We start from the raw sequence: 14,864 nt of genomic DNA on the forward strand, positions 1-14,864 counted from the left end.
GGCGGTTTGGGCGGATTACCGGATGGTCGGGGGCGTAAGCGTGAGCGGCCGGAGCGGTGAAGCCGCCTGGTGGTGTAGAGCTCAACCAAACAAACACAGAGCTAAAATTGCAGTAACCTACTTTATTCTGCTTCGCTACTGGTGCAAATTTTGGCAGTGGCGTAATTGTGTTCACAATAAAGGCGCTGTCGAAAACTTACACCCCAGCTAAGAAGAATATAGCAATTGGCTGTGTTTAGGTGGTAGAGCTTTGCGCCACCAGCTGGCGCCGCCAATCTGCCCGCTCAGATTTACGCCCCCGACCATCCGGTAATCCACCCAAACCACCCCAGTTTGCCAGAATAGCGGACCCTCTAAAAGTCTCTAATAGCGTTTCGAGAGTCCGGTATTCGGGTAAACGCAAGCGAGGTGACAGGGCTTGGCCGCTTGACCGTGCCGTTTACGGGATGACCAGAAGCGCAAAGGTGAATGATCTGCGCGGTGCAGCCACCTGGTGGCACAGAGATCAACCAAACACAGTAGCAGTAACGAAGTGTATTCTTTGCTGCTGGTGTAAATTTTTCGCAGGGGCGTAATCGTTACATGCTGTTTTTGTAAATGCTTAAAATATTTTACACTTGGTTAGAGCAATATTAGATCTTTGTTTGGCTGGTTAAGCTCTGCGCCAACAGGTGGCTTGACCGTGCAGACCGATCAAGCCGCTCGCGTACATCCACGCTAAAGTTGCTTCATCAGCTTGATTTTATGCATCCACCCATCCATCGAAACGCCCAGCTCGCCTGTGGTTACCGGAATACCAAACACATTCGGCGCTGCGACACAATGCTCGCAACGCACGCTGCTTCGATAGCTCTCGCTTGGGTTCGACTGCCAAGGAGCTGCCGGAGAGGTTGGAGAGGCTTCTCGCGCTCGCTCCTAGAGAATCGGAAGTAGACGACACGACGTGCCATCATGACGCAGAGCCAGCGAAGGCGGAGCTTAGCCCCGATCACTCGTCGAACGAGTTGAGGAGAAAATTCATGGCTATGGAGGAGGGTAACTTGTAATCATCCATAGCTATCTTAATGAGACGCATCACACAAATTGTGGTGCGAATGATTAACTTTAGCTGTATCCTACGCGTCTACAAAATTTGTCCGAACTGTTTAAGGTGCGTAAGCATGGACTGGAGAGAAATATCACACGGCTTACGGGCCAAAGATTAGCAAGTATAATGGTTACTGTAAGAGTTGGGGTTGGGCATGAATTAAGTGGTAGCTGGCCCATGCCGTCGTCCGACTCATCCACGCTAAGGAAGTTGCTGAAAGGAGGGACTTGTTCTCATCGAGAACGAGGAATATGGGAATTATTTACAAAATCTACATGAAGGGTGGACAACGTTACATTTCATCAGTCTAGCATGACTAAAAAAGAAAGCACACTGAACAGCCGGTAACAGCTGCTTAAAACCCTCTGTCCTCCCTAGATCCCTAGGTGAGGGAAAACTGCCGTTCAACCTTCGTCCAATGGGAGCGTCCAAAGTCATCGTAGTCGAACCGCCTTTGAGGGGGAGGGTTCACACACTCACTTCCGCACTTTGGTTTCACTGAACACGCCGAGGTGAGAGGGTTCTCGTAGACAGGGGTTGATACGCTTATCCAAGCAGGCGCCTATTGATCCCAGAGCTGAGCCGGCAGCTAGCCGCCGCGTCTGTCCATTGACTGTGACGACTTCTGGGGCCCTTGAGAAAGCACCCCAAGAGACCCTTTTCCAGGAATTCTCTTGCTCCAAGCAAACCGTGAAGGCGACAGCGAATCAACTAACAATACTCGGTCCGCCGAACCTAGCTAGACATGCCAGCGCCGTTGGGCTGTCGAGGAGGCGCATTGTTGTGTTTACAAAGCGAGTCGTCGCAGCGGGCCGTGAAGGGTTCGAAGGTCGCTTCTCCGAAGATCGCTACTCCCGCAGGTCCATCGAAACAACTGCAGCGGGTGGTGAAAGGTTTGCAGTTCAGTACCCCTGCAGGCCGATCGTAACACTACCTACAACTGTTTTCGGCGCCCGAGGTCCGACCGCAATATTTATTTATTTATTTCAGTATACTGCCAGCCTTCGTTTGAAGGCCTTTGGCAGTAGTGGGTGTCACATGAAGCATAGAAAGGTACAAGACAATAAATTATACAAGGCCATATTAACAAAAACAATTATGTGATGCCAACAAACACCATACTTAAAGGGTCACTAAAGGCAAACACTAAGTCGACGTGGACTGTTTAAATACCTGTCCAGAAATCTCGCAACGCTTATTTCGTGCCAAGAAAAGACAGTTTACGAGAACATTGTATCTGAAGGGTCCGAATACCTTTTTTCGAAATTCAAATCTCCTGCCACCCAACCGAGGGAGTGGTGACATTGCATGCGCTATCACCGCCCTTTACTGCTGTCGGTGGCTGTCGGTGAGTAATACCCCGCCCGACAGACGGCGCTACTGAGCCAAGACAGCCTAGCTTCTTGGATTTTGTGGCGAATGGCCGTGCTTTTCGGGGCTCCGTGGCGACGACGAAATCATAAGGTTTTGCTGCTGAAATCATAAGTGCATGCTTTGAGCTTGCTTCTGTTTCTATTTGCTGGTTTTCTTGCATTGAAATAGTAATTGGGCGGGTTTTCTTTTTCTTTCCTTTTTTTTTTGTCTCTCGTATTTCGGGTGCGCGGGTGTGCTTCGTGTACATTTGTTTTGCAGGATGATTAGAGCGTCTTTTCGTGCCACGTGTTCCAACACATGCAGCCGAGTGGGACGTTGAGTGTTTGTAGTCTTTAAATGGTAGCTTGGAAGTGGCAAGAAAAATAGCTATTAGTGGTTTTACTGTGCGTGTTTGGTAGAAAAGTTAGAGCGTGGTTGAGCGCGTGCGATAGTGTGTTATACCTTCGGTCTCCGCGGCATTGATTGTTTTTGAAACAGTGGTGAGAGTTGCTTTGCGGCATTTTGAGGATTTGGATCCTGTGCGTATCGGTTTTTTTCTAAAAGGCACGCGCTCTGCATTGATATAGTATTATAGTATTTGCAAAAAGCCGTGCACTACATGGCGAGAAAGCCGGTAAAGCAGGCAGTACGGGGGGGGGGGGGGGGGGTCCCTCAAGGCAGATGAGGATACGGGTGAGAATGGAGAGGGCGTCGAATCAACCGGCACACAAAGTGAGGTCGATACTAGGCTGCAGAAAATGGAGGCTTTCCAGGAAGAGCTTCTCAAACAGGTGCAAGAGCTCAAAAATGAGCTAAACAGGGAGCGTGAGGCACAGAAGGTAGTTGAAAAGAGACTTGAAGCAGCCGAGGAAAAGCTGAACAGGGCCGCCATTGTGACCGAGACTGTGCGTGACAATGGAACACAGACCCCGGACGCGAAGGGCGCGGGTGGGTGAAATACGTGGAACGCAGGGAGGGTGATGAGGGGTTAGCTGGAAAGAGCAGCACCTACCTCGAGGCCGCTACGCGGAAAAAGCAGGAGCCCAGGGGACAATGCCCCTTGTCGAGTCCGAATCACGCGGAAAATGACAAAGGGAAGCAGGGAGAGGTAGGAGAGAGTGAAAGGGTGATTATCGCTGACGATTCACACCTGGCTGGGTGCTCAAAAGCAAGTGTGGAGAGGGTGAAAGACGACAAAAGAGTGGCGGTAGGGACATTTCCAGGGCGCACACTGGGTTCCGGTCATGGAGCGAGCCAAAGAAAAGCTCGCTGAAAATGCCCACGTGCGCAACCTCGTCATAGTAGCAGGTGGGCTAAATGACGTCCTAAACAGGAAAGGGCCAGGACTAGCCCAGCGCTTGGCGAAGGGGGTGGACGACTTGCGTGAGCTATCCCCTCAGGTGCAGATCGTGGTGTGCACGGTGCCGGAGGTGCCTGTGCTTGACAGTCACGTACAAAGAGCCGTAGTGGCTGCTAATGAGGCAATATGGAAAATGAGCCGAGAGAAAGGCTTCGAGGTTGTCGAAGTAAACAGGGAAGTGAGAAGTTGTGGTGGTTTTAAACGAGACGGGATCCACTTCAATTACAGGCTAGCACGAGAAGTGGGCTGGCGACTTGGTGGTCGCGCTGTTGCTTTTTTAGGGGGCCCGCGGGTGCTCAGGAGGTCAGAGTAGATAGTAATGAAGAAGGTCCCCTAGGGGAACATCAGAAGAGCATCGCCGTCGATAACAGAAAAAGGAGGAAAACAAGAAAAAGAGCTCGCCATGCAATAGGCTACATAAACATGCAGGGCGGCAGAAGAAAGGAAAAGTGGGCAGAGATTGAGGAGCAGTTACACAGAGAACAAATAGGGGTGTATGCGGTTACAGAAACGCACCTTAGAGACTCAGAAGAGCCGCCAGTTATTGAGAATTATGTTTGGGAAGGGTGCAACAGAACTAAGTCGGAAAGAAAGGGAGGGGGAGTCGGAATGCTCATCCATCAGGGGGCCAAATGGACAAGAGTAGATTCACAATGTCAAGAGCATCTTTGGTTATCAGGTACAATGAGTGGGAAAGAAACTTGGCTGGGCGTTACGTATTTGTGGACCGGAAAAAATTGCACAGGGAAGAATAAAGAGTTAGTGGAATGCATAAGCGCTGATATTAAGGGTTTCGGGAATGGTGCTGAAATTGTCCTATTAGGTGACATGAATGCCCACATACAGGATTTAGATGGCTATACCCACAATAACGGGAAGTCAATGCTGGACCTTTGTATACCTCGTGATCGTGTATACCGGGCCTAAGTGTGAAGGACAGATCCCGTGGGAAGTGGGAAACCGGCAATCGACCATTGATTACTGTCTGATGACAGACGGAATTCATGATAAGTTGAGAGAAATGGTTATCGATGAGGAAGGGTTTAACAGCATAGTAAGTGACCACCAACGCATCATTTTGAAAATGGGATATGAAGTTCAGAAAGAGAGCAAGGAGAGCAAAATGCCCAGTCCAAATTTGAACGCTGAACAAATAGCAAATACAGTCACTAGAGTTGAGGAAGAACTTGGCAAATGGCCAAGTAAAGAGTGGGAATATGTTGAGCTTCTAAGTGTAATAACGACAGAAATACGGAAGGAGAAACAACATATTCGTTGGAAAGGAAAAAAGAAACCGAAAAGCTGGTGGAACAAGGAGATACGAGAGGTGATCGCTCAACGACAGAAAGCATCTCGAGAGCACAGGCAGGCAAAAAAGGCGCAGTTGCCACAGGATGAAGTAACCAGTAAATCGGAAATATACCGGGAGAAAAAGTCTATGGTTCAAATACTGGTGCAAGCAAGATTAAAAGGTGAAAGTGAACGTTGGTTGTCAGAAATACGTGAGAAAAAGAAGGCCGCACCTAGAATATTTTGGAACCACATAAAATTATTACGCAGGAAGTCAACAACAATACAACAACATATCCTAGACGAAGATGAAAACAGACTGGAAGGAGAAGCGGCAATAAATTACATCCAAAAAGTAACAGCCGAATCATTCCAAGGCAATGACGAGGTTGTACTTGAAGAAAAAAAGAGCATGAAAGAGACCCAAGTGGAAAATGAGCTAGTGCTGACAAATTTAGACTGGAAGAAAGCGGAAGAGAAAATTCCTAAGCGCACAGCCACAGGGCTAGACGAGGTTCCCGTTAGGCTAATAAATGAACTAGGACCAAAAAGTAAGGAAGCTCTGGTGAAAGCAGTGGAAAAAACTTTAAAAGATAGACGAATACCACACAGTTGGCGACAAAGTAGAATGTAATTTGTAAAGGTAAGGGGGAGAAAGACAGAATTCACTCGTATAGACCGTTGACAATTACATCGGTAATATACAGGCTAGCAATGCAGGCAATCAAATTAAAGCTTCAAGCATGGGCAGAGAATAATGGCATTTTGGGAGAGCTTCAGAATGGCTTCAAAATAGGTAGGCGTTTGGATGATAACTTTATTGTTCTTAGTGTATTGAAATATCAAAAGCAGAAAGCAGACCGTTGTATGTGGCCTTTTTAGACATTACAGGAGCCTACGACAACGTAGACCGTAACATTTTGTGGGATATTCTGGAAGGGGAAGGCTTAGGTAACGATTGTCTACAGCTTTTGAGAGAGATTTACCTAGAAAATACCGTTTGCGTTGAATGGGAAGGGATGAGGAGCGAGGAGAAAGTTCATATCAACAAGGGACTGAGGCAGGGGTGCCCTTTATCCCCGCTGCTGTTTATGATGTACATGGTGATGATGGAGAGGGCGGTAGAAGGAAGTAATATCGGGTTTAATCTCTCATACAAACAGGCAGGTACAGTAATAGAGCAGCAATTCCCAGCTTTATTTCATGCGGACGACATTGTGTTGCTAGCTAACAAGCAAAGTGATTTGCAAAGTCTGGCTAATATCTGTGGACAGGAAGGCAAAAATTTAGGTTTTAAATTTAGTGTCACAAAATCAGGTGTTATGGTATTCAATGAAAACAGTGAACAGACAGTGGAGATACAGGGCCAAGAAATACCTCGGGTAACAGAATATAAATACCTTGGTATATGTATAAACGAAGGCAATGGATATATGGAAACACAGGAAAAAACCATAACAGTAAAGGGGAAGAGAAATGCAGCCACAATGAAGCACAGAGCGCTATGGGGATACAACAGGTACGAGGTACTCCGAGGTATGTGGAAACGTGTAATGGTTCCAGGACTTACTTTTGGAAATGCGGTTGTTTGCTTTAAATCAGGACTCGACGGGAACCAAAGGTCAGTGGGTCGCCTCGCATTGGGCGCTCACGGGAAGACTACAAATGAAGCTGTGCAGGGTGATATGGGCTGGACTAGTTTTGAAGTGAGGGAAGCTCGCAGTAAAATTGAGTATGAAGAACGGCTGAGGAATATGGAAGAAAATAAATGGGCTGGGAGAGTGTTCAGGTATCTGTACAGGAAAAACATTGATTCACAGTGGAGGAAAAGAACTAGGAAGCTTACAAGCAAGTATGCGGCCTGTGGGGTGGGCAACACAGCAACAAAGAAGGTCAAGCGGAAAGTCAGAGAGGTTGAATTAATCTCTTGGGTGGCGGCAATGGAAAAGAAACATGCCATGAGTAACTACTTACGAGGAAAAAACGAAATAAGGAAAGAAACCATTTACGTTAACTCAAAGGTGAGCTCATTACTTTTCGAAGCGAGATCGGGGTGCCTTAGAACACGCATCTATAAAGCGAGATATAAGAAGGAAGAAGAAGCATGTGCTTGCTGCGGTAAAGCTAGGGAAACTATGGAGCATGTTTTATTAGAATGTGAAGACGTCTACCCAGTGGTCGATTTAGGCACCACTGGCCTCCTTGAAGCCCTTGGGTTCAGCGGGAGTAGTGGTAAAGCAAACATGTCCGCAATAGACATTAGTAAGAGGCGACTGGAGGATTGGTGGAAGAAAAGTAGGGAAACGACAAAAGACGGAGACGTACAAAAGCACAGTTCGCAATAGCTAGGGGATCAGAAAATTTGGGTGTCATAGTTCAGAGTGTTTTTTTTTTTCTTTTTTCATTGTTTAACCTAGGTAGGATATTAGGCAGTACAGTAGCAAGAGCTTGGTGGCACAACCCACCACCCCGTTCCAAAGGGGACGCTCATAATATCCATCCATCCATCCATTCATCCAGAGTGGCGGATTCGCCACTGCAGCTTCTTTTTGGTCAAGTGGCGTAGACCGTTCGGGTACAATTCAGGCATCCCGCGACATCATATCGAAGTTTAATTCTCTGCTACTTGCAGTATGTGCGAGTTTCGTGAGTCAGCAAAACCAGCGCAGCACTGCGCGATAACAAAACTATAATGAAATGCTAAAACGTGGGCGGCGCAGAGACGAGTGAAAACGAAACCTTTCGACCGCCCACGTCGTTGTCAATGGTAATTTCAATTAGTTCTTTTTTCTAAAAATGAAATAGAAATATACAAGTGGCATTTTATTTCATCTTATAATACAACTCAAGGATGTTTTTTGCAGTGACTAGCTGAGCACTAGTGACAGAATTTAACTGAGGAGTGCTTTCGTCATCGGGCAAGTGCTTGAATGTCCCGGGGGAGTCTCTAATCATGTCCTGCATTTTCCACTATTTCTCGATTATTAAGGCTCTGTTCGCGATAACATTGACGCCTTAGAGGTTCTCGAGCACTAATTTATCACTTTAGCTTTACTTAGTATTTGCCTTTCATCATCATCAGCCTAGTTACGCCCACTGCAGGGCAAAGGCCTCTCCCATACTTCTCCAACTACCCCGGTCATGTACTAATTGTGGCCATGTTGTCCCTGCAAACGTCTTAATGTCATCCGCCCACCTAACTTTCTGCCGCCCCCTACTACGCTTCCCTTCCCTTGGAATCCAGTCCGTAACCCTTAATGACCATCGGTTATCTTCTCTCCTCATTACATGTCCGGCCCATGCCCATTTCTTTTTCTTGATTTCAACTAAGATGTCATTTACCCGCGTTTGTTCCCTCACCCAATCTGCTCTTTTCTTATCCCTTAACGTTACACCTATCATTCTTCTTTCCATGGCTCGTTGCGTCGTCCTCAATTTCAGCAGAACCCTTTTCGTAAGCCTCCAGGTTTCTGCCCCGTAGGTGAGTACTGGTAAGACACAGCTGTTATACACTTTCCTCTTGAGGGATATGGCAACCTGCTGTTCATGATTTGAGAATGCCTGCCAAACGCACCCCAGCCCATTCTTATTCTTCTGGTTATTTCAGTCTCATGATCCGGATCCGTGGTCACTACCTGCCCTAAGTAGATGTATTCCCTTACCACTTCCAGTGCCTCGCTGCCTATCGTAAACTGCTGTTCTCTTCCGAGACTGTTAAAGATTACTTTAGTTTTCTGTAGATTAATTTTCAGACCCACCCTTCTGCTTTGCCTCTCCAGGTCTGTGAGCATGCATTGCAATTGGTCTCCTGAGTTACTAAGCAAGGCAATATCATCAGCGAATCGCAAGTTGCTAAGGTATTCTCCATCAACTTTTATCCCCAATTCTTCCAACTCCAGGTCTCTGAATACCTCCTGTAAACATGCTGTGAATAGCATTGGAGATATCGTATCTACCTGTCTGACGCCTTTCTTTATTGGGATTTTGTTGCTTTCTTTGTGGAGGATTACGGTGGCTGTGGAACCGCTATAGATGGCTTCCAGTATCTTTACATATGGCTCATCTACACCCTGATTCCGTAGTGCCTTCATGACTGCTGAGGTTTCGACTGAATCAAATGCTTTTTCATAATTAACGAAGGCTATATATAAGGGTTGGTTATATTCCGCACATTTCTCTATCACCTGATTGATAGTGTGAATATGGTCTATTGTTGAGTAGCCTTTACGGAATCCTGCCTGGTCCTTTGGTTGACAGAAGTCTAAGGTATTCCTGATTCTATTTGCGATTACCTTAGTAAATACTTTGTAGGCAACGGACAGTAAGCTGATCGGTCTATAATTTTTCAAGTCTTTGGCGTCCCCTTTCTTATGGATTAGGATTATGTTAGCGTTCTTCCAAGATTCCGGTACGTTCGAGGTCATGAGGCATTGTGTATATAGGGCGGCCAACCTTTCTAGGACAGTGTTCCCACCATCCTTCAACAAATCTGCTGTTACCTGATCCTCCCCAGCTGCCTTCCCCCTTTGCATAGCTCCCAAGGCGTTCTTTACCTCTTCCGGTGTTACTTGTGGGATTTCAAGTTCCTCTAGACTATTCTCTCTCACCTTATCGTCGTGGGTGTTACTGGTACTGTATAAATCTCTATAAAACTGTTCAGCCACTTGAACTATCTCATCCATATTAGTAACGATGTTGCCGGCTTTGTCTCTTAACGCACACATCTGATTCTTGCCTATTCCTAGTTTCTTCTTTACTGCTTTTAGGCTTCCTCCGTTCCTGAGAGCCTGTTCAATTCTATCCATATTATAGTTCCTTATGTCCGCTGTCTTACGCTTGTTGATTAACTTAGGAAGTTCTGCCAGTTCTATTCTAGCTGTAGGGTTAGAGGCTTTCATACATTGGCGTTTCTTGATCAGATCTTTCGTCTCCTGCGATAGCTTACTGGTTTCCTGTTTAACGGCGTTACCACCGACTTCTATTGCGCACTCCTTAATGATGCCCATAAGATTGTCGTTCATTGCTTCAACACTATGGTCCTCTTCCTGGGTTAAAGCCGATAGTGACCCGATAGTGCCTTTAGTGACCCTTTAAGGACAAAGTCACGCTCAAAGAACAACAGGAATAAAGAACCCGTACCAATTACTCCGCATTTTATTACGCGAGGAACATGGAAACATGAATGGGATGTTGCACAGCAGTTTTCTTTTCTTTGTTTTCTATAATAATACTGCCCGTAAATCTGAGTGCAGGACGTCGGATGGGGCAGATGTCTCTTATTTGTTTGAAGAGGCAATCAGGAGCTTAGATATGTTTTTCCGTCTGTGTTTCGCGAGACCTATTGATGGAAAACTATATGTGCAAATATACACGCGAGAGATACAGGCTGCTTGAAGAACAAAATTTGTTCTCCAAAGGGAACCGTACAATAACATAGTAGAATGACAGTCGACACTGCGGCCGCAATGCACGCGCAATCACCGAGCGGCATTAAAAAATACGTAAAATGAAATAAAGAAGAGAAAGAGAGGCATCTATTCCTAAGGCATAAATGCATGTCATGTCTAATTATAAACACCGTTTGAGCGGTATGAATGCATATACCAGCGCGCGAAGTAGTACGAATGACCCTTCCGAGAAGTATCGCCAGCAGTTTCCAACGGCGCGACTGGCACGAACTTGATGCGGCCCAACGGGATGGATGGATGCATGGATGGATGTTATGAGCGTCCCCTTTGGAACGGGGCGGCGGGTTACGCCACCAAGCTCTTGCTATTATACTGTCTAATGTCCTACCTAGGTTAAGCAATAAAAAACGAAAAAAAAAAAAACGCTATGAGCTCCCACAACCAAATTTTCTGATCCCCTATTACGAACTGTGCTTTTGTACGTCTCCGTTTTTTGTCGTTTCCCTACTTTTCTTCCACCAATCCTCCAATCGCCTCTTACTAATCCTTATTGTGGACATGTTTACTTTTCCACTGCTCTCGCCGAACCCACGGGCTTCAAGGAGGCAAGTGGTGCCTAAATCGACCGCTGGGTAGACGTCTTCACATTCTAATAAAATATGTTCCATAGTTTCCCTACCTTTACCGCAGCTAGCACATGCTTCTATTGCTCCAATCTACTTCGATTGGAGCGCCGCCACAGTATTCTTCGTCGTCGCGCGCCACGCTGCGAAGCATGCCATACGGTGCCATAGGGTCATACGGTGCTGTCGGCTTACATATGTATATGGCGACGGGCAGCGAAGTGTTGGCGCGGCCGCGTGTCACAGAATGATGGGCTTACCTTCCAAGAAGATAAAATTATCTTACTCACGGACAGGCTGTTTCAGACTCCGCGCTGTGTTATATGGATATATCGAAGTTATCTTTGTGCGCTGCGAATTTGCCATATATTTAGGTGCAGTTTGTGTGTATTTCATGCTAAAAGGAAACTAGTACATCGGTTTTAATGTTCATCATCATCATCATCATCATCATCAGCCTTTTCATGTCCACTGCAGGACGAAGGCCTCTCCCTGCGATCTCCAATTACCCCTGTCCTGCGCCAACCGATTCCAAATATAGCACCCGCAAATGTCCTAATTTCGTCACTCCATCTAGTCTTCTGCCGTTTGTATAGGTGTTCTGTGGTCTAGTAACGTTGGGCTGCACGACATGGTGTAAATTCTCGGTTGCCCTAGCCTCTTGTTTCCCTCATCTTACGAATACACGCGGACTTGAACGCGCCTAGGTACACGATACAGTTTTGCTAAATTTGAACAGCGCTTGTACAGGCATATAAGTAAGGATGCGAAGGCAGGCGAAGTGTGAAGAGTACGTCATAGAGTTTCTCACTACATTACCTATGGGTAGGGCTTCTCCTTAGTTTCCTTCCTCCATGGCAAAAGACGACGCGCAGTCTGCTCCGATTGGCTAGAATCCAGTCAGCCAAGTAAGCGCCTAGGCCAAGTCATTGGCCAAGTACATCACAAAAGGCCCTCTGCCCTGCACATGGCCCTGGGGTGGTATTCTGTAGGAGTCCACATAGTGGACTGTCCATTTCGGCCGCTGCTGATTGGCTGGGGCTGCTTGACTCCTCCTCGCCCGTACAGCTGCATCTAATCAGCAGCGGCCGAAATGGACAGTCCACTAGGTGGACTCTCAGAGAATACCACCCCTGCACTATACTCGTCTGCTAGAGCCTGCGTGAGGTGTAGGTAACAAAAGAAATAACCCTATCAGCTCATCGATAACCGGCACCGGAAGCTGAGTTGGACATGCGCACATGCGCAGCCAAGTAAAGGAGGCATTGGCGCAGCCGACACGCAGGTGATGGTGTTCTGTGGCTCCCGCAACCGAATCCAATCCAACACGAGCACTACTTTCGAGCCTGTGCACATGGCTGTGCACGAGTACGTCGCTGCGTTTATTTTCTGATTCCTTGTTTGCTGCTGTCACGTTCATTTTACGACGAGCTACAGCGTCCGAGACTGTCAGATGTGTCACGCAACATGGTGTCGCGCCTGCGCCTCATCACTTTCGATGCAACGAACACGCTATTGCGCTACAAAGAGTCAGTCGGACAAACTTATTCTGGGGTTGCTCAACTCTACGGGGTGCCAGCGGATCCACATCACGTAAATCACAAGTTCAGGATTGAGTTTAAACGCATGGTGGCTCAGCATCCCAATTTTGGTTGTGACAGTGGCATGACATCGCAGCAATGGTGGGCTGAGCTCGTTAGCCGAACGCTCTCCGGTTCAGGCACCATCAGCGAGTCTGTCATGACTTCCATTGCAAGACACCTTTACGAATCGTACAGTACGCCTGAATGCTGGGCACCAAACATAGGCACGGTTGCAACTCTTCAGCGCCTCAGACAGTCGGGTCGCAAACTTGGCGTCATCTCGAACACCGACGAGCGACTGGACAGCATTCTGACCGGTCTTCGATTGCGGCAATACTTTGATTTTGTTATTGCATCGGCTGTGGTTAAAGTCCAAAAGCCTTCTAAGGACATTTTCTCATTGGCTCTAATTTGCGCTAGCAGCGATGAGCGCTTAAAACCCGTTGACGCGCTGCACGTAGGTGATAACGTCGAACTTGACTACCTGGCTGCAAAAAGTGCTGGGTGGAACGCCCTATTGCTTGTCAACGATGAATCGCATAAACACCGAGCATTGTCAAAGGGCAGTGTAGAACCCGGTGACGTCATCCAACAGCTGGCAGATATCTTCAAAGTTTTCGAGTCGCAGGAGTCACGCTGTGCCACGTAAGCCACTTTTTCCGACCCGGAAACACGCCATCACAGAACATGCGACCCTGAAGTGTGACGTGGAGGACTAGAGACACCGGTCAGTGTGTGACAGTGCACAACGCCTTCCGGACAGAGATGTCATTTTGTAATCTATTTGGATCTGAGTATCGCATAGTGTTGACCTGCCAGCATAAAATCAAATCTACAGATACGAGTTTCCTTTGTGCTGGTTTTCTGCGTATGCTGGCATACACGGAAAGTAGATTGAGAAATGTACTATGTTTCTGAAATATATTTTTTAGCCCATTGTTCTAAATTCGTGACTTCCAGTTCTGTTTGCAATTGTGAAACGTGAATGGCAATGAGTAGCTTAACTGCACATTACATGTTCCCTGCCTCGTTGCACTTGTCTAAAGTGTGCTTTGAATTGCAGTAATTCTGTATACATTGCTGCTCAGAACAGTTCCATTCTGAGCTCACACTATCAAAAAGACATGATTTTGCTTCTGGCATTGGCAGTGAAGTGTCAGGCACAGTATAGTGTCATTATTCTTGGCACTATATTCAGAATTTGAAGTGCTCCAGACATAGGCCTGTGAAAGGAATGATGTGCAGCATCCATTACTCCTGACTAGAGGATATCAACAAAGTATTTGCACTATTTATTACAGGCACCACTGCTTCAACACTGTGCTTTTGTTATGAGCATGTTCTGCCAAATGAGTAGGCTACTTATACTGATTGTTGTGTGTAGCTCTGACAAACCAACCCTAATACAAAGTTGCTATAGTAGTTTGTTTATTTATTTATTTATTTATTTATTTATTTATTTATTTATTTTAACATACCTTACAGGGCCCAACGGGCATTGAGTAAGGGAGGCGTAGTAGAAGTTATAAACTATAGGTGGTGAAATTCCATAAAAACATACGCAGAAAAATGGTAAACAAGCAAAGCATGCTACAACTGAACAGCCTGAACACTCGAAAAAATTATTTCAATCGTGAAAACAAACTGATAAGTTAGCACTGGTAAAAAATTTCCTATGGGAACACCATGTGCACAAGTGTAGCTGCACAGACAACCAAACAACCCAAGAGAGTTATTCACTACACATGGTGATTTAGAACAATCAAGGGTTAGCTGGTGATATGAGCAGTAAGTGACTGCCAAAAATTCACTGGGTTGCCCTCTGCGACTACGCTATCAAGAAGGCTATTCCATAGCCATATGGCACATGGAGGCACCGATGAGTTAAATGCGTCATTATTACCGTAAATGTATGTGAAGCTTAGGTTAGTGTGGTCTAGGCGTTTCTATGTCTAAAAGATTTTGGTTGAACTGATACACGTATTTATGAAATAAGCACAAGAGGGCTATGTCACAGCAATTACTTAACTGTGGTAAAGAAAGAGAGAGTAGTTTGCATTATACTTGAGTAGTGGTTATAATTTTGAGAAATGAAGTGAGCGGCTCTATTTCAAATAGCTTCTATCATGGTAGATAGCTTTGATAAGGGGACCAGACCAA

General features: G+C 46.3%; 1 protein-coding gene across 1 annotated transcript; it reads left to right on the forward strand.

Moving 5' to 3' along the window:
* The first annotated feature begins 12,388 nt into the window (after positions 1-12,388).
* On the forward strand, positions 12,389-13,650 carry LOC126546172 (rhythmically expressed gene 2 protein-like). Its single transcript, XM_050194311.3, has one exon. It carries the CDS (start codon positions 12,589-12,591, stop codon positions 13,351-13,353), a length of 765 nt encoding a protein of 254 aa, XP_050050268.1. The 5' UTR covers positions 12,389-12,588; the 3' UTR covers positions 13,354-13,650.
* Positions 13,651-14,864: the final 1,214 nt, after the last annotated feature.

This window comes from Dermacentor andersoni, chromosome 1 (assembly GCF_023375885.2).
Source record: "Dermacentor andersoni chromosome 1, qqDerAnde1_hic_scaffold, whole genome shotgun sequence".
Taxonomy (NCBI): Eukaryota; Metazoa; Arthropoda; class Arachnida; order Ixodida; family Ixodidae; genus Dermacentor; species Dermacentor andersoni.

Bases quoted from the DNA above. Each gene is read 5' to 3' on its own strand.
- LOC126546172 (XM_050194311.3), top strand. From the start codon at position 12,589: ATGGTGTCGCGCCTGCGCCTCATCACTTTCGATGCAACGAACACGCTA.